Below are 21,290 nucleotides of genomic sequence, written 5' to 3' on the forward strand. Positions count from 1 at the left end.
TGGTCTCGCATCGACTACGGTTCAGAATTGACCTTCGATTCAGCACGCAGATGTAGCAGTCTTGCAGATCTCCGCACGAACATCCCTCGGAACTCACACTCCCAGCATTGCATGGTCTAAAATGCTAACGCTTTCACAGTCTGCTAGCTCCTGCCCTTTCGAGGCTTCTCGTCCTGCTGCTCGCTGTCGGCCTCAGATGGTACTGTGGTCACGACTCCCGTCTTGATCGTCAAGCAATTTCTGAGTCGCCAAGCTGGTACCCTTTCCCCTCTTTCTTCCTTTCTTCCAATTTGAACTGTACATTCAAGAGATGGCACAATGAAGTCTAAGTCAACGCGGCGCCGTGTATAACCACTAGTCCCTGTGGCATGACGTGCTCATGCAAGAGAGGCGGCGCCAGAAGCTCCGGGACGCCGATAAGCTGCGTGGCGCCGCATCCAACTTGGCACCTTGGGCATTCGAGCCGCATATCGGTTACAGCCTGTGTGCAGCTCACATTTCCACTTCTTAAACAGTCTGTCCGGGAGCCCACCATCTGTCAATGCCCAGCTCACAGACAGCACTTCCATGGTCTTGGCTATGCGTTCTGCCGAAATGGAGCTTCGACAGCCTCTCAAGTCGGCAACGTATCGCATACTGACACATCTTACTGCATTTTGAGGCGAGTGTTGCACATCGTTGATGGCCCAGATAACTCTGGCGCAGAGGTCTGCAGACGGTGCTCTAAATACAGGGTACGGCGTCTGTTAGCAACAATCAATTCGCAAAGAAAAACAACCCGTCCCTCCGCAAGAAGGGTGATTTGGCATAGAATCCAGTCCTTCGAAATATGGCTGCTAACCGGGCGGGCACATTAAGCGTCCAAGATTTCGAGGTCGAAGTGGGAAGACGTGCACACTGGTTTCAGTGATATGGCACTGCCAGAAACAATACAGATTAAATGCGACTGGGTATGATATCGACAAGAAATCTGCTAGCAACGCCGAGTATAGACTCTTTGACCGTACAGGAAGGTTCGATTTATAGGCCCTCAACCGTTCCAGTCCTGTCCATTGCCCAGGATTCCAATTCACTTACTCTCCTCCTCTTTCTGCACCCTTGGCCCACGCCCGGAGCACATTCTTTCTTATCTTGCCGGTGCTGGTCTTGGGCAATTCCGGGACAATCTCGACCTCTCGACAAACCATGAACCTGCTGATCCCCGGGTGGTCACGCATCCACTGGATGACTTCCTCGCCCGTGACCTTGGCATTGGGTTTGACCGTGATGAACGCCTTGGGCCTCTCGCCCCAGTGGCTGTCACTGACTGCAGCGACGCCGCACTCAAGAATCTCGGGGTGGGTAACTATGATGGATTCTAGGGCGACCGAAGAGATATTTTCACCACCTGGTTTCAACATGTCAGGGAGATCAGAACATTTTGAGAGGCAGAGGCAGGGGCAACAAGTAGCGCTACGACAGACTTACCAGAGATAATGATATCCTTGGCACGATCGAGAATCTGAACGGCTCCATCCTCGTGCCAAACAGCCAGGTCGCCAGAATGCAGGACACCGCCGAGGAACAATTTCCTGGTCGCGGCTTCGTCCTTGTAATACCCCCTCGCGCAGATGTTGCCGTTGAAGACGATCTCGCCAATCTCCTTGCCGTTCTTTTCGACGTCGATGATGGTGCCATCGGGGACGTCCGTTTTGATCACTCGGACCGGCAACGACGTCACAAAGCCGTGGCCTTGACGGGCCATTTTGGCGTACTTGTCCTTGACGTTGGGGTATCGATGCCACTCCGGCAGGATATACCCCTTCGTGATGGGCCCGTACGTCTCGGTCAGTCCGTAGACGTGCACCGGGTGCAGATTCAAATTGGTCATCTGCTCGAACAGATGTGCCGTCGGTGGACTGGCCGCGACCGTGACCCGCACGGGGTTTGGAAGTTTCTCCGCGTTCGAGTCGGCGCACAGCAGCGTGTTGACCGTGGGAGCCGCACAGTAGTGGGTGATTCCTTCGTCCTTCAGCAGCCGCCAGATCTCGGGATAGTCGATCTTTCGCAGGCAGTAATGCGTGCCCCGCGCGGCGGTCACGGCCCAGGGAAACGTCCAGCCCATGGCGTGGAACATGGGCAGCGTCCACAGATACTTGCACCGCTCGCCGTCGTGGTACGCCAGGCCCGATTCGATGACGTTGCCCAGCGCCCCGAGATAGCAGCCTCGATGCGTGTACTCGACGCCCTTGGGCCGGGCGGTCGTGCCAGACGTGTAGGCCAGAGCGTTCACGGCGAGTTCGTCGGCGGCCTGCGCTTCGAGGCCATCCCAGCCCTTGGACCCCAGCGACCGATCGTACTGCAAGCCCTCGAGGACAGCCTGGTCAAACGGGCCGCACAAGGGCCCCTCGACGGCGTCCGTGTCCGTGTCGATGATGATCGGCACATTGGCGTGCGTTTTCCTGTAATCGTCCAGCAGAGCAACATACTCGGCGTCCACCACGATGGCGTCCGCATCCGCATGGTCAAAGATGTACGAGATGTCATCCTTTTTCAACCGGTAGTTGATCGCAATGTTGATGGCCCCTGCGCCTCCGATGCCAAACACCGCCTCCAGAAAGGCCGGTGTGTTTGTGCATAGGATGCCTACCCGCTTGTATCCCTTTTTCTTCACGAAATAGGCAAACCCGCGCGCACGGTCGGCAAACTCTCGGTACGTCCGTCGGATGATCTTGTTGTTCGCTGTGCGGTGGTAGATGGCCGGCGCGTCCGGTTCGATCGCAGCGGCACGGGGCAGGAAGAACGCCGGCGACAGGGTATGCACGTTGTACCATGACAGGGTGCCGACGGTGTGGTTGTCGACACTGAGATTGTCGATGGGCGCGCCGCTGCCGTTTGTGGCCGACGTCGAACCGGACCTAGAGCTGGAGGGAAAGAGATGGGCGGCCAAGCTGGCCAGCCGCGATTTCGCGGACGACATGGCTTGGTGGGAGCGTGTACTGTACGAGGACAGCGGGCGATGCTGTAGAACAATGGGGCTACGACATGGTGGGGAGCTGGAGACGGCCGTCTATGATGCTGAAAAGGCAGCTCAAGCCAGTGCTGGGGACGAAGCAGGAGACAGATAACTGTGTGTGTTATGTGGTCGGGTCTGTTGTGAATCGTCGACCTCGATTCGACCTCAGGCCACTCACTCCGAGCCCGAGGCATCTGAACCTCCACGAGTCCGGGGTAATGGATGGATGGCATCACTGGCCGAGAGCTGGTCCACACGGGTGCAAGCGGGGGCGTAGCTGGCGATACAGGCAACGACAGGCAGGTGTGTGATTTGTGGATCTGGTCGGATCCGAGTGCCTTGCCTCGTTTCACTGGCGGAACGACCGACAGACAAGGAGCGCGAGGCTGGGCGGCGTGTGGGAAGAATCCCGGATCCGGCGTCCATTCTCCGGCGGTTTCTCGGGGGCAGCGGAGACACAGGAGGTACGGAGTATCCTCCCACCTTGTTGCCTTGTTACTCAATAACGCGACTCAATCCACAGAAGAGGAGAGGATAGAAAAGGAGAGCGGTGGATCAGTGTACTGTAGTGTACCAAGCCTAAGTAGGCGTACCCAGGTACGACTACGCTTCGCCGAAACGAACACCTTCCAACACCCTCCAACACTCTCAGCTCAAGCATACCCCAATGACCAGAACGTCTCGATATTCTTGCCCGTGTCCTCGTCGGCATAAGCCGGCGGCTCCCTCAATGTCACACTCTGCCCGTGGATTTCCGCAATCTGACCCGTCAACGAAGGATTCGACACCAGCTGCTGCACCCCGCGCGTCAGAGTCGACATGGGCGTGACGATCATGGGCTTGAACAGATCCTTGCTGGGGGCGATGTTCGTTTCTGCCTGTTGTTAGCATCAGGCACGCATCACGCATATGGCCACACCCGATACCCATGCAAACTCCACCTAGGTGAGCGGGCGAGTGTGTATGTTGGAATACGTACCGAGAACAGCAGGCGCCAAAGCATTGATCTGGATGGCTTCCCTCTCGAGTTGCCGCGCCAGTGACCGCACCAGCCCGACGACCCCGAACTTCGAGGCCGCGTACAGGGGAGCCACGGCAAAGGGGTAGAGCCCGGCGTTTGACGCCGTGCAGATGATGGAGCCCCTCGACGGGACGGTCGCTCCGTTGACGGCATCGTTCTTCCTGATGTAATGAATCGCCAGTTTGACGGCTATACGGAAACGTGTGTGTTAGTCAGTCACAGTACAGTAAAGTATCGAGCAGTAGGTGTTTCGCGCAAGGACATGCACTGTTATGCATATCGGCACCACGCAACGGAACGCAACGCAAAGGTCGTCGTTACAACTCACTATATATCGTCCCCGTGAGGTTGACATCCAAGGTATGCAAGGCCGGCTTGGAGGGCGTGTCCTCGTCCACGATGAGTCTCGGTTCCTTGGAAATGCCGGCATTGGCCATCACGACGTCAATGCGGCCCTGCTGCGTGTGGACCTGCTGGAACACGGATGCCAATTCGTCCCAGTTCGAGATGTCGGCCTTGTAGAACGAGAGGCCCCCGTCGGGATATTCTGCCGAGAGGGCCTTGACGATGTCGCCGCCCTGCGGGTTCACATCCAGCACGGAGATATGGGCTCCTTGCTCGGCGAACAAGCGGGTGATGCCCAGGCCTATCCCTGAGGCACCGCCTGTGGTTGCGCAGGCGGCGTCAGCGGGAGTTTCTCTCGACAGGAAGGGACTGACTACTCACCGGTAACGACGATACTTTTTCTGTCGCTCGGCATCGTGAATGTGTGTGTGGGAGAGATACTGGACGTTAGATATCAATCGTGTCTTGATGGCTGAATAGTCGTCCCGTCTGAGCAGGAATCCGTGACACCCGTACCGTATGTTCCCGCTCCAATATTTGTGTTGACAGTCGATTTCGGATCAGATCGAACGGGGCAGATGTCGTGTCTGTATATATCGCTGAATGCCTGGCTGTCTGACTGACTGCCTGGGCTGCGCTTTCTGATCGTGAACTCTTAGTACCTGACCCGTATGCAATTCATTCAGTCATCATTCAGTCATTCAAATAATCCATCCAACTACCCATGCCTTCATTGATATCTTTCCTTTCCTTCGCCAAATCGATCGGACCGGGATTCATCCACCACATAATTCATCACAACCTACTCCTCCCGTACTCGCCGCACCTCCACGGAATTGCCCCACGAACCCTGGACCACCACAACGACCCAGATGGCCAATCTCCATGTGGGGCACCCTCAGCCTTGCCCCCGAGACATCCCCCCCTACCCCGTACCGCGCCGTCGATCCAATCAGCCCTGTGGGCACAGGGCGTGCATCAATTGCCGACGCACAAACCCAAGGAAACCCAGGTCCGGTGTCCTGAGTGTCTCCGGTGTCTAGCCCCTGCCTGCGATCCCCTCACCAAAGCCCCGAATGGAGTTCCGTTTGTTTCGCTTGAGGCACGATGTCTCGGCGCGTGCGGAACCAACGTCGCGTGGGAACATGGGCATGGATGGAGTAATTAATTAGGGTGTATGGAGTAGAGTCGGAAAAGTCGAAATAGTATATCTATGGTACCTACCTACCTACGAACGGAGTATCGCACCTACCGTACCGACCTACGATACCTACCCTATAACACTGCGTTCCGAACCCCGAGCTCATTCCACGGATACTACAGAGTATACTCGACAAGTACTTCATTTGGTGTGATCTTGATCTGATTCAACCGCGAGGATCCTGTTACTCGCATACCCGTTGCAGGGATACAGTATACAGATACGGTCTGCAAGTATACAGTCGAGACAGTGTACGAAAGTCACAATCGTAGAACCGATCCCCGTACCAAGTCCTGCACGGGTGTCTTCCTATACCCTACGGTGCCGTGCTCTGCCGTGCCGCCGGTGTCCTCCTCACACTGGGACCAAGGCTGAAGCCCCGACAATCGCGCATCCTCTATCCTCCCTAAGGACAACCAGCCAAAAATGGCAGAAATCCAAATCGACCAACCCACGCTCGACTCCGTCCGAGGCAAAGTCGTGGTCATAGCCGGTATGTCGACGGTACCATATCAGACCAAGCACCCCTTCCTTCCCCTCCCACGAGAGTACAGAACCCTGTTGACAATGTCTTTCCTTCGCGATCATCAGGCGGCGCCCAAGGCATCGGCGCAGCGACAGTGTCGCAACTGTACACCTCCGGGGCGCACGTCTTCTTCGGCGACTGGGACGAGAAGAAGGGTTCGAACCTGGCTGACGAATTGCGCGCGTCGGCATCAACCTCGGCCGGCAGCGTGACGTATCTAAAGGTCAATGTGCGGGAGTATCAGTCTCTGCTCTCGTTATTCGACGCCGCGTACAATCAGCACGGACACGTCGACATGGCGATTTGCTGTGCTGCTGTGACAGAGCGGCCTGGGTACTGGGAGCCGGAACTGCTAAACTTGGAGAGCGTGAGGGAGGTATGTGTCGCGTCGGGATTGCAGCATTGCAGAGTGTCATATCGTTCCGCATTGTTTTATACCCACCCCATTTCACACCGTGCGTTAGCATGTGAGTGGGGATGGCTAGCGGACGATGATAGCGCGCCGTGGTGTTCTTGGTCCATTTGGTCTTGACTGTGTGGGTGCTCGCTAACATGGTCTCCCACCTCCAGACACCGACCGGCATCGCCGACGTCATCGACATCAACCTGAACGGCACGCTGTATTTCGCGCGCCTGGCCGTCGCGTACCTCAAGGAGAAACATACCTTCGACAGAGCGTCCACATCGGCCGAATCGATCAATTCTTCGAAATGCATCACGCTGGTGTCCTCGGTCGCCGGGTTCAAAGAGTCGCCCGGCTTATTCGCATACTCGGCCGCCAAGCACGGCGTAGTGGGACTCATGAGAGCGCTGCGTCCTTTCGCTGCGCCCTTGTACGGGTTGCGGGTCAACGCAATCTGTATGTGAATCTGGTTGTTGGGCACTTTTGTTTTCCTCCTCCAATCACCATACCACGCCAGCTGAGGCCAGATGATTCAAAGACATCAAAGTCCTGACACGAGTGCATCAATAGGTCCCTGGGCAACAGACACGCAACTCCTGTCGGGCGTCCGCGCCGAGTGGGTCAAGAACGACATGCCAATGAACCAGCCATCCGATGTGGCAAAGTATATCATCCAAGTCACAGCCAGTCCGACGGCGCACGGGAAAGCTCTGTTCGTAGCAGGTGGTAATGCCGTGGATATCGAAGAGGGCATCAATCGCACGGAGCCGCAGTGGTTGGGTGAAAAGAATTCAAGAGAGTTGAACGCCGGGCAGGTGATTCTGGGTCTGGTAAGTTTTCTGCAGACCCGCGAACGCAGCCTTGCACTCTGACCATGAAACTAACGCTCGGGTGTGGGTGGTAGGGAATGGATTGGGGACATAATGGACCGAAAGGCGGCGAGACCAAGACAAATGGAACGGCCACCTGAGCCGGGGGGATATGATAGTGGGAACGTAACCCAATAGACGACAGGTGCAGCAATGGTATTCGGTTAGGATGATGCGAGACAGCTCATGCCTCCGACCACTCGGTTTGCCGATCGCTTCACCGCTGCACAGTCACCGAGTTTGAAACGGTGGGATCTGAAGAATGACCACGAGCCTGGTATATCTTCGACTGATGTTCGCTTCGTTTCCGGGCTGTACATCGCGGTCTTAGAAAGAAAACGCCGACCCCTGACACTTCGAACGGAGACATTCCTCGTGACTTAGTTCGACCAGCCACTTGGTCTCATCAGAGCTGAAGTCGCGTGTCGAGGGCTCTGATGATATCCTCTGTTCCTTCTTCTTAGAACCCGTCCCGGTGTAGCTAATGAGGACGAGATTACCGACCCGCGCCGCATCGTCGATCTTCTTGTGATTTCTTCGATCCGCCTATAGTTCTGGTAACTTCTGCTTCTCATTCATGGATTCATGGATTCATGGATTCGCTAGGGACTCAGTGGTGAATGGTTTGAGAGCTTCGAATCCGGGAAGATCGCTTTTAGCCGCTGTCTGGGCATCGTCATATTCCTCGTCCATGTCATCCAATGCAAGCAGTTGTAGCTCGGGTCAGAACCATCACCTTCAAAATGGTGTTTGTCTAGGCATTCGCATTCATTTCTTCTCTTCATCAGTCGGTGGAGCTTCGGCGACCGCCACAGGCTGCGGCCCGCTGGTTGCTTCGGCCAGATTCTGCTTCCTAACATCCCATCCACCACCCCAGCCTATCCAGCCTTCCTCATACGGGCCCCGTAGAATGCAGATCACGAAGGTCAAGCCCACCAGTGCAACGCTGAGGCTTCCACTAGCGATCCAGCCACCGTGCTCATAGAGTTTGGCTCCTGCCGACGTGCCGGTCAACTGCCCCGTGAACGTACACAACATGAATGCTGTATTCACTCTGTTCCGGCCGTTGGGCTCAATCGCGTGTATTGCAGCCCTATTGGCCACCTGCGTAATTTGAAGACCCATGTCCAAGGTGAACGCTTGTATGATTGGGCCTACCACCGTGTGCTTGCCGCTATATGTCCCAATGATGATTCCGATGAGGTTTGCACCGCAGCCCATCATGCAGGAGAATAGAGGTGCAAAAGGCTGAATGATATACTTTGCGTAGACGGGCCCCATCACAATGCCGGCGATGCCAATCAATGCGAACAGTCCGATAACCACAGGAGAATAGTTGTAGGGAGGATCCGCCAAGAGGAACGTCAATGTAGTCCAGTAAGACGTGAAGGCAGCCGATATGCAGTAGCTAATTAATCCAGCTTGGACAAGCACCGCGTGTTTCTTGTACAGAAGGATTATGCCGCCAATCATTTTGAAGTAATTCAATCCCTGCGGATTTGAGGACGGGTAGTCGGGCATGAATAGCCAGAGTGCAACCAAGATGAAGTATTGCAAGCTCAGTGCAATCCAGTAGACGTTCCGCCACGAAGTGAACTGCGTGACGACGCCGGACAGAAGGCGTGCGATGACAATTCCAAGAAGGTTTCCGGAAGTGGTGATGCTCAACGCCAGGGCACGCTGATGTGGTGGCGCTAACTCCGAGACGAGAGGAAGCATGACCTGGGGGATGACCGTGGTAATGGCGCAAATGTATGATATTGCGCAGAAAGCTGCGAAAGATGGCGTTATGCAAAGCCCAATCCTGGTCGAAGGTGGTCAGCTTGAGAGCAGAAATCGGTTGCGATGGAACGGGGTCTGCCCTGCGCCGTGGAGTAGTCAGCGAGATCACTTACCACATTGTCGCCGTAAAGGCGATTAACCCAAGGGTCAGCGGCCTTCTCTTCAACAGATCGCCAAGGGGACACACGAACAGCAGGCCAGTAGCATAGCCAGCCTGCATTAAGGTCGGGATCCGGGATACCGTCACATAAGGCACATTAAAGTCTCGAGCCAGAATGTTCAGAATTGGATGGTTGTAATATAGGTTGCCGACAGTGAAAGCGCCAGCGAACGCAAAGAGGATGTTGTGCCATACCGAGAAGGTCGGTGGCTTCTCTGGATCCCAACGACACCACGGCGGTGTCCATGTCACGAAGTCGATGATTTTCTGCAGGGTACTTCTGGGCGCCACAGCTTGAGATTTAACATCGTCATCGGCAACATCAAGAGCCTCGACTCCTTTATCGGCAGCAGAAGCAGACAGCACCTGTTCTCGGTCAGGCAGACTCTGCTGCACCATTCCTGATAGAACGCGTTTGTATCCCGTCGCCGGTAGACGAGCGAGTCAAACGCTGGAAAATTGCGGCTTAGTTAAGTAATGAGAAGCAGAGGAGGTCGGCGACTTCTCACTTTCGGCCCGGGGATAATGACCGCTGATTAGCTTTTCGGCGATATCGGCACCACGCGAAGGACACAAGAATAGAAGCTCTGTGGTCCGCAGGAGAGCATGGGGACCAAACTATGGAGGATTTGCAAGCAGAAGGATCCGGAATTCTTTGCTGGCCTTGTGTTCGCTCAGACGCACTCTCGTGGGACTCTAGCGAGCATTGCTGCTTCACCTGTCGGAGAAATGGAAAGCCTGGTCCCGTCCCACATTGTGAGAGAACTAGCCCGGCGGTGTGCCGTGATTCCCGATGTCGCCCAAGCAGATAAGACGTGCGACATGATGCACATGATTTCGCGCTGGAAGTATTCCAGGAGGATGCAAGGCTGTTTGGGCAATGATGGGGTCCGAAGCAGAGCTCTCGAGTGGAAGGCATGTGCCAAATGTCAGATTCAAGTGAAATGCAAGTCAAATGCAAGTCAGGCGCAATTCAAAGTGTCAAGCGAGATGACGCCCATACACGTGACCTTGGGTGGAGATCACGTGCAGCACGTGCAGCAAGATTGCAGCTTCCCTGGCGTTTGGAATCGATGAGTCACCGACTGCTCAGGCCTCTGCAGATATAAACGACCTCATATCTTATATGACACAGGTTGCCCGGTCGATGCGAGTGACAGTAATTGGCAGAAATGGATGGAGATATATCTCAGAATACAGTTAACCCAGATGGCCCTAAGGTCCTTGTCCAGACGGGCTACGACAGGATCGCCACGACATACCTGGAGTGGACGTCGAGCAAACCATCGGCGCGTCTCGAATACCTTGGGAAGCTGCTTCTGCAGTTACAGAATGCGTCAAGGGCGACAGCTCCAGAATTGGGTTGCGGCGCTGGCATCCCGTGCACGAAACTCTTGGCAGAGCGCTGCGGCCACGTTATCGCGAATGACATCTCAGGAAGTCAGATTGCATTAGCCCAAAGCAATGTGCCGGGAGCTCACGTACATTTCATCAGGGATGATATGACCAACCTGGCGCTGGAAGCCTCGTCGTTGCAAGCGGTCGTGGCATTCTACTCCATCATCCATCTCCCGCGCGAAGAACAACGGACAATGATGGCCCAGATTTGGACGTGGCTATCACCCGGTGGTTACCTTGTGTGCAATCTCGGAGTCAGGGACGATCCCGGCACGACACGACAGTGGCTAGGGTCTGCTAAGATGTACTGGAGCAGCTTCGACGCTGAAACGAATCTGCAATCGCTGCGCAGCAGTGGCTTTACTATCATCGACAGCCAAATTTTACCCGACAATGAGGATGGCCGGATCGTCCCTTTTCTATGGGTTCTCGCTCGCAAGGGCCTCAACGAGTGAGGGCGACGCGGGGGTTGCTGGTGACCAAGAGGCACCTGCGACGCTGCTGTACGAGCAGTCACATTGCGTGTGTGCACAGTATCAAGAGCAGGGAGAGCTAAGTCCTGTCACACCTGTGTACACGGTACTGTGTAAAACAGCCGAAGGCTGCCCTAAAAGCGGGACATCTTCGGCTGTTACAAAGCGATTTTAGTGCGACGTTCAAGCCTTGGCGCCTGCGAGGCGGTTATCACCCACTTCCCCATCTGTACTTTTGTGCTTCTTCTAAACTCTTTCATCGTGCCCTTACCTCGTAATAATGAGAGTTTTTGGCTAGAGATTTCTGGGTTCTGGCAATTGGCCTTCCTGGCTCCGCGCTTCCATCCTGCTGTTTAGTGATGGCCCACCTCGGCAATCCAATTCTGCTGCTGCGGTACTGTGCTACATATGAATGATTCCGGCCACTCTCAGCTTCTTCCTCTCTATTTCGCCTTCAGTGGGCCGGTTCCGAGACTATGAGGCCAAAGCTCGATTGGGGCCCTGCCGAGTCAATCATCGCGCATCCTGCCGTTGTCACCAGCCCTTGAAATGCCTCCTCCAGGCCATTCACTTGTCAGCTGAGCAAGTTGATTAATCTGTTGCACTGTGAATCTCGGTACCGTCACGCGACAGGTGCTTCACTCGGAGGCGAAAGGGTCTAGCCGACTACACACCTGTTGAGGGCCGTTTCCGATGCTGTCAGGGACTGATATAAGGCGACTGGGACGAGGGAACGTCCGAAGCTGCCTTCATCTCACTCCCGCAAGCAGTCCATGGCCAGAATCAGTTGCCAGGCAATGGTATCGCCCTTATTGCCTACGCTCTTAGGAACTGGCTCTCTCGTGAGATTTGGCTTGGGACTCGTCCTCAAGCAAAGTCCTGTGTCATTTGTGCTCCTCACTGCTCTTCTACAGTCGGTTCTACTGCTTCTCTGGGCAGTCTATGTGGCACCACAACCCAGTCCTCTCCGCAAACTGCCTTTGGCATCGCAAGGCCCGTGGTGGAGCACATTCCTGCTTGAGCCTGCAACAGACGACCTCGAGCGATTCATGAACGAGACTGCCAACAATGGCCTCATTCGATACTTCGGCGTGTTTCACGGCGAAAGACTGCTGATCACCAAGTCTCAAGGAACAAAGGAGATGATGCTTTTGCGAGCCTACAACTACGACAAATTGCCTCTTGTCACGAAGCTCATAGGACAAGTCACCGGCCAAGGCTTACTAGTTACTGCTCAGGACGAGCACAAGGTACGTCAACGCCCTACCATGCACTGGGAGACGTCCACTTACTCGTACTATTTAGCGCCAACGGAAATCACTACTGCCCGCATTCAAGTACAAATACATCAAGGATCTCTTTCCACGGTTCTGGTTCTACACCACTGAGTTTGTTGCCGCACTGGAGAAAGAGATCGACCGGGTTGGCGAAGGATCAACAGCTGTAGTCGACGTGGAGGGCTGGATGATGCGTGCCACGCTTGATGTGGTCGCTGGGACAGGTTTTGGTGTTGAAGTTAACGCCATCGCCAAACCAGATAGCGACCTCGCCGAGGCTGTTGCCACTGTCGAATTCCACGAGTCCGAAGGCAACAACCTATCGGCTTTTGGGCTTCCTCTTGCCGTATTTGGCTATATGCGCGACTGCCACTAGCGAGACGCTACGAGCTTGACCGGATCGTCAAAGCCCTGAACAATGCCACTGGGCCACTGATTCGATCAAGGAGAAAGGCCCTGGCTGGCAAGCAGATACTAGACCCTGATGCTGATGACGATAAATCCCGATTCGAGTCTCAGACGGCCACGGAGACAGACGTGGTCTCAACCCTGCTGAGGTTCAAGGAACCTTTGACGGATAAGGAGCTTATGGCTCAATCTGCAACAATCCTGGCGGCCGGTCAAGATACTACTTCGGTTGCAACCACTTGGGCGCTTTATCTTCTTGCGCACCATCCACATGTCCAGTCCACCTTGCGAAGTGAGGTCCACAAGCATTTACCGTCACCCGATATGCAAGATGAGACTGTCGATGCACCACTTATCGAATCGCTTCCATATCTCGCCGCAGTATGTAACGAGACGCTCCGGCTCTTTCCCCAAGCTCCTGTCTTGCGAAGACATGTCGTGAAGTCAGGCACGGTCGTGTTGGGTGAGCCCATCCCTGTGGGAACGGTGGTGATGACGTCCATCTGGGGCACACACCGCATGAAGAGCGTCTGGGGCCCGGATGCTGGAGAATTCAAGCCTGAGTGCTTCTTACAATATGACGGAGACGGTAAGATGAATTTCGATCCCCATGCTGGGTTTAAAGGCGAGGAGGCAACCTATCGCTATCTACCCTTTGGTGCAGGTCCCAGAAGATGCATCGGCGAAAGATACGCGCGATGAGAATTCGCAGCGCTGGTATCTGGGTTGATAGGTCGCTTCGAGTGGTCGGTCCTCGACCCGGCTAAGATGATGCAGGAGGATATCAAGATGAACTTTGGCATTGTCTCCAAACCGGAAGCCGGCCTGCGGCTTCGGACACGCAGGGTCGACGGATGGTGAGCAGTTATTCTCCGACGCGAGCTTACAGTGTACCGTATAGGAAAAACCTTCATCCTTGTCCGTCCTCTTCGGTCATTGAGCTTCCTCATTTGACCTAGCCTTATGCATTGCGTATCGACGGGTGATAACGCCTCCACAGCCTCGCAGATCAGCGCGTACACGTTTCACCACCATGCCTGCTCCACCAAATCGAAATCCGTCGCAGTAAGAAGTTTCGTCGCTTCGATGCATGTGGCCGGCGGACTTCCACGACTCTGCAACCTGGCCGTGTCAATCAATTCTTGTCATGGCTTGCTTACGACAAGATGATGAGCGTTGCAAGAAACTATTCCCGGACGAGATAAGGTCCCCAACGACTTTATCGCATCCTCGACAAGGGTCCATGGTATCTATCGACGTCAACCATGTTATCAGAACCGGGGCTGGTATTCATGGTCGTTTGTCCTCGCAGGCGAGCGACCGGCATCACAGTCGGTGGGAATCAGAGCATGTTGCAAATCGCAGTGTTTAACGTCGGGCTTATGACCGAAGGTGAGTCAATCCTTAAAGGATAAGTATGTGAAGATGCCCGAAGATAGCTTGATGGTCTATCTTCCTCTCGCTCACCTTACGCCTTCCGTCCTCCTCGTCCGCGTCAATTGCCCTCGTCATGTCGGATTCTGTCTCAGCCGTGCTCCCGCAGGGGGTTGGCTATGGAGTCGTCGTGGGGATCGGCTTCTTTTTCACAGTTGCAATGATCGGCATCTCTATGCTTCAGGTACTTGCGCCTAGTCCTTCTAAGCCCCATGCCTGGACACTGACTTGGATTCTTGAACAAATACACCAATTTTAGCACGAAGACCAGTGAAGAGTTCAACACCGCGAGCAGAAATGTCAAACCTGGCCTTATCGCAGCTGGGATCGTCTCAGCCTGGACGTGGGCAGCGACGCTGCTTCAAAGCAGTACTGTGGCGTATACTTATGGAGTTGCCGGCCCTTTCTGGGTATGATCTAGGGAAACCCATCCAGGAAGATGGCCGATGCTGACGCTCACTCAAAAGTACGCCGCAGGGGCTACCGTCCAGATCTTGATGTTCTCTATTCTCGCCTGCAAAACCAAGATGAACGCTCCTCGATGCCACACTTACCTCGAAATCATCAATGTCCGCTATGGCCGGGTGGCACATATCATCTTCATCTTCTTTGCCCTCGTCACCAATATCCTAGTCGGCTCTCAGCTGCTGCTGGGCGGGTCCGCTGTTGTGACCAGTTTAACTGGCATGAATGTCTACGCTGCGATCTTTGTGAGTTCTTCCTATCCACGAAGGCCTATGTTGCGCCAACAAGTCTCTGCCTCTGTCTCTCGGTCTTGCCCCTCCTACGCCTGACTTCACTGGTACAGAAACTGATAGCTCTGCAGCTCATTCCCCTTGGTGTCGTCGCATATGTAAGTCATCTATGTCCCTCCACCAAGACTTGTTGTTAACGCCTTAAAGGTCCTGATGGGCGGCTTGCGCGCGACATTTCTCTGCGACTATTCGCATACATTAATTCTGATGGTCATTATTCTCTACTTTATGTTTGAAGTTTATGTTAGCGACGACATCATCGGCTCACCCGCGCGCATGTTCGAGCTTCTGAAGAAGGCGGCTAGCCAGAGACCCATCGACGGCAATCAGGACGGGTCCTACCTGACACTGAAATCTAACAACGCGCTCATTTTCGGCGTCATTCAGCTGTGCTCGGGCAGCGGTACCGTCTTCCTGGACCAAGCATACTGGCAACGAGCCATCGCGTCGCGGCCTACCACGGCCGTCCGGGCGTACATCCTCGGCGGCCTTGCCTGGTTTGCCATCCCCTTCGGATTTGCCACGACTCTAGGTCTCGCTTCGGCCGCACTGGTAGACAATCCCGCCTACCCTACCTACCCTGACGTCCCTTCTTCCAGTCAGATCTCCGCTGGTCTAGCTTCGGCCTTTGCTGCCAGCACTCTGCTGGGCAAGGGTGGCGCGGTTGCTTTACTCATCACCCTGTTCATGGCGGTCACGTCGTGCGCCTCTGCAGAATTGATTGCCGTGTCCTCGATCCTCACATTCGACGTGTACAAGACGTACATCAAGCCCAACGCCACGCCGCAGAACTTGATCTTCATGGCCCACGTCAACGTCGCGGTCTTCGGACTGACCATGGCCATCTTCGCCATCATCTGGAACGTCATCGGCATCGACCTAGGCTGGTTATTCCTGGTCATGGGGCTCCTCATCGGCGGCGCCGTCATGCCGACCGCCTTCGCAATCACTTGGAAAAAGCAAAGTCGAGCAGGGGCCATCGCAGGGTCATTGAGTGGCCTCGTCGCCGGTCTTACCGCTTGGCTCGTCGAAGCAAAGGTCCACTATGGGGAGCTCACTCTCGAGACGACGGGATCCAACTTCGCCACACTAGCGGGCAACCTCGCCGCCATCATGACGGGCCTGATTGTCACAGTGGTTGTGTCTTTGATCAAGCCAGACAACTACGACTGGAGCGGAACGCGGGCCATCAACATCGAGCACGCTTTGCACGTCGAAGGCACAACCCCGTCACCGCAGGTCGACTCGTCAAGCGCCTCCAACGTCACTCAGATGGGCACAGGGGACAAAGATGCTGTCAAATCGACAAGTGAGGCGCCTTCCCCAGCGCCAGTCTCGCCCGTCCTTTCCTCTTCGCCGAACGAGAAGCGCGTGTCCGCGGCCGACCCCATCGCCCTAGATGAAGAACGCCAGCTCTCCATCGACGCCAGGTACGAAGACAACCCCTCGAGTCTTCGCTCTGCCTTTAAGTTAGCCTGCATCGCCTCCTTCGTATTACCTTTCATCATGGACTTCCTCATCCCCATCCCCATGTTCCTGAGTCATTACATCTTCAGCAAGGAGTTCTTCACCGCCTGGGTGGTGATCAGTTTCATCTGGGTATTTGCCAGCAGTCTGATCAGTGTCCTCCTGCCGATCTGGGAGACGAGAGCATTCTTTGGCGTGCTCTTTAGGGCAGTCACAGGGGATATCAGGGGACGAAGGGGCGCTGCTTGAGACTTCTCAGAACTGCTGCCTACATGCAGGATTCGGCGGCAGTTGTGGGATGTTTCCTCAAGCCAAATGTCGAGTCGTCGAGTTTTCGAGGTTCAGACCCTCTACATCAGAGACGAGAGACCATAGAACATAGACCATACACAGCCTTGATCTCGCAAGGTCGTGCCAACGACTTCTCAGCTGAGGGAAAGCTGGCCTTAAGTCAATGCTGCAATGAAAAGTAAAACAACTAACAGTGGGTGGCATTACAAACGCCTGGGCCAGTCAAATATCTGGCTGAGCCAAAAACCAGATTGAAACAGAGACTGTATGCCTACCTAGGTAGATGTAGTGTCCAGTGTCCAGACAAGTGCCCGTGCATATGTGTGATATCTTCATGGCTGGCTGCACGTCGTCGTCATTGCACTCACGGAGCGACTCCCGTCTGAATCTTCTCCTTTTACCTCTGCTTTCGATGTTCGTCCTCCTCCGCTCTTGACAATGCTGTTCAATTCGCCTGAGAGGAAGATAACTGAGCAGATACATGTCCGAAGAAATACGCAATAGAGGTACGGGCGAATGGAGTGTAGGAATTCTCCAGCGCCTCGCTCACTCTACTGTGGGCATGGTCACGCATGGCGCATGAGAGGCACCTGCGTCGTTTAAAGCCCACCTAGTTCTGAACTATTTAGAATGACAACTCGAGCTAGACTGAGTGTCAAAAGTGGAATATACTCTGTGGGAGAAGTCCAAGGTCACGAACGTTGTAAGCACGGGGGCATTTGGATTTCCTTGCAATCATTCCAGGTTGGTATGGGAAGGAGTAGACTCATAGTCACGCATATTGCTATATACCATGGTCCGTAAAGAAAAGGAGTCGCGGATGATACTGTATGTGATGAGAGGGTCAAAGCTGTGATTGTAACGTTGACCGAAGGCTGAAGACCGAGTGAAGAGTGAGGGAGTCGTGGGTGAGCAGTGAGTGAGTGGCTGATACGAGTATACGCAATGGCCTTCAACTTAATTGCTCTAACCGCATCCAGTCTAGGGCTCTTTGACTTCCGTGCGGAACTGAACCTGGAGCCATTTCCCGATTTTCTCGAGCATTGAAGATAACATGCACATGGACGCGAACGCAGGCTCAACGCAGTGCAGCTACAAGTAATTACTAGCCCGTTATCTTCATAACCTTGCCGCAAGAAGCACCAGGTCGGATCTCTGTCTGACTCTGTTCTGATCTCCCACCACAAGTACGAGTACGCTCACATACACACCCACACGATCGACATGCCTCCCCGACTCCGACTGCGTTCGCTAGCACAGCTCGCGGAGCTCCAGCTCGACCGCACGAGTTCAACCCTTCCCTACACCTGCGGACGATGTAGTCGGTCCTACGCCACAGCAGCAGCAGCAGCAACAACAATAGCAACGACACCGGCCCCCACAGACGCGCAGATACAATCCGGATTCCCACCACTGTCACGCTACCCGCCGTCTCAACCCCCTTCGCACCGCAATCCCGCGTACCGCAAGTCGCAGCTCCTCCGCTCCTACGTCTCCCTCTTGCAGACCACCCCCCTGATCATCTTCTTCCAGCACAGCAATCTCAAAGCCACGGAGTGGGTGTCCATCCGCCGCGAACTCGCGTCCGCGCTGCGCAAACTCGACGCCCAGCTCGCCGCTCAGGGAAAACCCCCGGAAGACCTGATAGGCGAGTACGTCAAACTCCAAGTCATCAAGACGAATATGTTTGAACCGGCCCTACGTATAGCCGAGTACTTCAAGCCGGGGTTGCCGGGCGCACAGGGACAAACACATCAAGAGGCCGGTGCTGGTGCAGGTGCAGGTGCAGGCGTAGTCTCGCCCGTCAGCGTGCCGAGCGAGAAGGAAGATCCAAGCCTGACGCACGCTCTGTCCGTCGCGGCATACCACGCCTCACAGGCCCATCGGAACGAACACGTCCTCACGCCGCTCCTCACGGGGAGCGTTGCGATCTTGACCTTCCCGGCCGTGTCGCCCCTGTACGTCAAGACGGCGTTCTCGATCCTGGCGCCCCAGCCGGGCGGTGTGTTCGCGGCGCCGACCCGTCGCGCGAACCCCCTGTATCATGAGCCCGCCGTGCAGGATGGCGTGAAGAAGTTGATGCTCCTGGGCGCAAGGATCGACGGGCAGGTATTCGATATGGAGGGGGCCAGGTGGGTAGGCGGTATTGACGGGGGAATTGACGGATTGAGAGCCCAGCTGGTCGGCATGCTCCAGGGCTTTGGGGCCGGGGTGGTGCAAGTGCTGGAGAGCGGGTCGCGGGCTGTGTGGTGGACGATGGAGGGCCGCCGGAAGATGTTGGAGGACGAGGAGGCAGGTCCCAAAGAGTAGCGTCGAATTTGAGGCGCTAAGTGAGTGGGAGGGGAGGGAAGAAGTGAGTCCGTCAGGCCTGAAATGGTTTAAGAGCGGCGCTGCCTACATGGTTCGGTTCGTTTGGGTTGGGTGTCTTGGTGAACATGGCAGCCCCGAAAGGCATGTATCTCGGGACAATCCAAAGAAAGTATCTATCCCCGAGCGCGAGAAGTGAGAAGCAAGATGCCTGGCACGGTATGTCGAGTCGAGGCGAGTTAACACCACCGAATCGTGCTCTCATGGGAACGGACAACCGAGAGATCAGGCACAACGTGGCGATCGAGACTGCCGACGAAGTACTCCGTATCTCCTACTGAAAGCGAGAGGGAATCATTCAAGGCTCGTGGAGCAGCAGCAGCGGCGGCGGCAGTGAAGCGTCTCAGAGACGAAGAAAGCCGTGGGAAACCAGGTCATCCTACCGATTTTAGCAGCTGTTACGAGTGAGTGCGATCAAGGCACATGTACTATACTAGACTTGCGCGGAATAGATCTACGGGGCTTGGATCCTATGTGAAGGTGTAGTGTACAATTTAGTGTCACAACAAGAGCCGTGCTTTTTCATCCACTGTTTGATGGTATCTTGAGTCTTATACACAGGAAATGGAACAGGTTGCGACGCTCTCGGGACGGCTAGGGCATTTGATGCGATTGACATGGGATCTCGAGCCCAACATCGTGATCCGTCACATGTCATCCGCCACTTGGCGCCATACACAGGAGTCATGCAAAACTCCAAAGTAGTTGAGATCTGTACCCTGTGCGCCGTCGCCGTACATGAACACCTCCGGATTTTACCACGGCCTAGAAAGTCCTCATACCAAAGAGATCCGAGTTTACCCTGCTCAGACCAACAGTTGCCGAGTATAGTACATCAACAGTCATACATTTCCGCGGAGAGAAGCGCAAAGGGTGTGTGATGGGCGGGGCGTGGGCATTGGCTTTCCTTCAGCCGTAGTCGCCAGGTTCTTTCGTTTAGGCCGCGTGGTGTGACCCGGATGTTGGCGGTGTGATTCGGCCAGTTTTACTTTGTCTGCCTTTTAACTGATGGAGGATCATCGCCGTAGACGGTTTTGTATTCTTCAAGGTAGCGGGTCTTGTCCGCAGCAGCCTGATCCTCGTACGGCTGTTCAATCAGTTAGTTTTGGCTTCATCTTCAGCCAAACGCGACACAGCATGGGACAAACGTACCTTCTTCTCCGCGGCGGAGAGGCTCTTCCACTCTTGACCGGCCAGTTTGCCGCGCTCGGCAACGGACATGCCATTCAAGTCACCCGAGTCATTCCTCTCTTTGAAGAAGAATGAGTAGGCGTTCCGGGGCTGGTGGACAGTGCGGTCATCATGGATGGGCTTGATGTGCTTCTTCTTTCCTGCAGCCTTTGCTTTCCTGTTCAACAGGCGCCGGGCATTGTTTGCATTTCTAATTTCCAGTGCAGAGTGGGACTGTACCCATCGCTTGTAGGCCTCCTCGTTCTTGGATTTGTTCTGGTTCGCTTCATGGTTGTACCGCTAGATAGCAGACTGTCAGCCCTTGGAACGATGGAGAGTTGCAGGCGAGGCCTTACCTCTCGCTCTTCCAGTGCTAAATTCTTGTACTTGTTCGATGCTGCTGCGGCACTGTTTGTCACATTGCCTTTGCTACCCTTAGTTTCCTGCACCAGGATGATCTGGTAGGGATTTGAAGGGAGTTGCTTCGGCTCTTCCAACAGCGCAGCTGCTTTCAGGTCTGCGTGGTCTGTGCGAGCTTTCTTGAGTAGAGCTGATTTGCTGGGCTTCTTCTTTGCTGCCTTAGGCTTGGTCTTTTGGGCTGCTTTCTTCTTGGATTTCTTTGCAGCCGGCTTCTCTCCTGCATTAGCTCCCTTGGTCGATTTGGGCGTGCGCTTTGTGGGAGTGCGACCGGTATGCTGTTTCGGTCGGCCTGCGGGTTTGGCTGAAGCTGTCGCGTACGTTCTGGCTAGCTTCAACGATGCTCGGAGGTTCGAGAGCTTATATGCATGGCTTGATTGATCGTTGCCAGTGGCATAATTGCCGTCGACGCGTAGGAGCGGGTTGGATGAAACAGGTCGTGTGAGCAATCGCGCAGACCTGGCCAGCAGCTGTTTGGCCAGCGACCGCGAAAAGGGCATAGCGACCGTCATGGCGCCCTCGAAGATGAGT

The 21,290-nt window shown here is 55.0% G+C and overlaps 8 protein-coding genes across 8 annotated transcripts; 4 read left to right on the forward strand and 4 right to left on the reverse strand.

The window, feature by feature from the left end:
• Positions 1-1,073: 1,073 nt before the first annotated feature.
• G647_06041 (uncharacterized protein) lies at positions 1,074-2,959 on the reverse strand (the record flags this gene model as incomplete). The annotated part of the gene is made up of 2 exons (XM_008730366.1): positions 1,074-1,387; positions 1,468-2,959. 2 exons carry the CDS (start codon positions 2,957-2,959, stop codon positions 1,074-1,076), a joined length of 1,806 nt encoding a protein of 601 aa, XP_008728588.1.
• Positions 2,960-3,648: 689 nt separating this feature from the next.
• Positions 3,649-4,776, reverse strand: G647_06042 (uncharacterized protein; the record flags this gene model as incomplete). Its single annotated transcript, XM_008730367.1, has 4 exons — positions 3,649-3,869; positions 3,975-4,205; positions 4,345-4,680; positions 4,743-4,776. 4 exons carry the CDS (start codon positions 4,774-4,776, stop codon positions 3,649-3,651), a joined length of 822 nt encoding a protein of 273 aa, XP_008728589.1.
• A 1,212-nt stretch (positions 4,777-5,988) lies between these two features.
• G647_06043 (uncharacterized protein) lies at positions 5,989-7,461 on the forward strand (the record flags this gene model as incomplete). The annotated part of the gene is made up of 5 exons (XM_008730368.1): positions 5,989-6,055; positions 6,154-6,464; positions 6,659-6,947; positions 7,062-7,321; positions 7,396-7,461. 5 exons carry the CDS (start codon positions 5,989-5,991, stop codon positions 7,459-7,461), a joined length of 993 nt encoding a protein of 330 aa, XP_008728590.1.
• A 667-nt stretch (positions 7,462-8,128) lies between these two features.
• G647_06044 (uncharacterized protein) lies at positions 8,129-9,701 on the reverse strand (the record flags this gene model as incomplete). Its single annotated transcript, XM_008730369.1, has 2 exons — positions 8,129-9,164; positions 9,256-9,701. 2 exons carry the CDS (start codon positions 9,699-9,701, stop codon positions 8,129-8,131), a joined length of 1,482 nt encoding a protein of 493 aa, XP_008728591.1.
• A 773-nt stretch (positions 9,702-10,474) lies between these two features.
• G647_06045 (uncharacterized protein) lies at positions 10,475-11,155 on the forward strand (the record flags this gene model as incomplete). Its single annotated transcript, XM_008730370.1, has 1 exon — positions 10,475-11,155. One exon carries the CDS (start codon positions 10,475-10,477, stop codon positions 11,153-11,155), a length of 681 nt encoding a protein of 226 aa, XP_008728592.1.
• Positions 11,156-11,970: 815 nt separating this feature from the next.
• On the forward strand, positions 11,971-16,763 carry G647_06046 (uncharacterized protein; the record flags this gene model as incomplete). The annotated part of the gene is made up of 9 exons (XM_008730371.1): positions 11,971-12,423; positions 12,479-12,796; positions 12,904-13,516; positions 13,571-13,715; positions 14,552-14,702; positions 14,760-15,002; positions 15,119-15,145; positions 15,195-16,343; positions 16,413-16,763. 9 exons carry the CDS (start codon positions 11,971-11,973, stop codon positions 16,761-16,763), a joined length of 3,450 nt encoding a protein of 1,149 aa, XP_008728593.1.
• A 1,266-nt stretch (positions 16,764-18,029) lies between these two features.
• G647_06047 (uncharacterized protein) lies at positions 18,030-19,115 on the forward strand (the record flags this gene model as incomplete). Its single annotated transcript, XM_008730372.1, has 1 exon — positions 18,030-19,115. The coding sequence occupies one exon, from the start codon at positions 18,030-18,032 to the stop codon at positions 19,113-19,115; it is 1,086 nt and encodes a 361-aa protein (XP_008728594.1).
• A 1,042-nt stretch (positions 19,116-20,157) lies between these two features.
• G647_06048 (uncharacterized protein) lies at positions 20,158-21,271 on the reverse strand (the record flags this gene model as incomplete). Its single annotated transcript, XM_008730373.1, has 3 exons — positions 20,158-20,259; positions 20,325-20,642; positions 20,699-21,271. 3 exons carry the CDS (start codon positions 21,269-21,271, stop codon positions 20,158-20,160), a joined length of 993 nt encoding a protein of 330 aa, XP_008728595.1.
• Between the last annotated feature and the right edge of the window lie 19 nt (positions 21,272-21,290).

This window comes from Cladophialophora carrionii (genome assembly GCF_000365165.1).
Source record: "Cladophialophora carrionii CBS 160.54 unplaced genomic scaffold supercont1.5, whole genome shotgun sequence".
Lineage (NCBI taxonomy): Eukaryota > Fungi > Ascomycota > Eurotiomycetes > Chaetothyriales > Herpotrichiellaceae > Cladophialophora > Cladophialophora carrionii.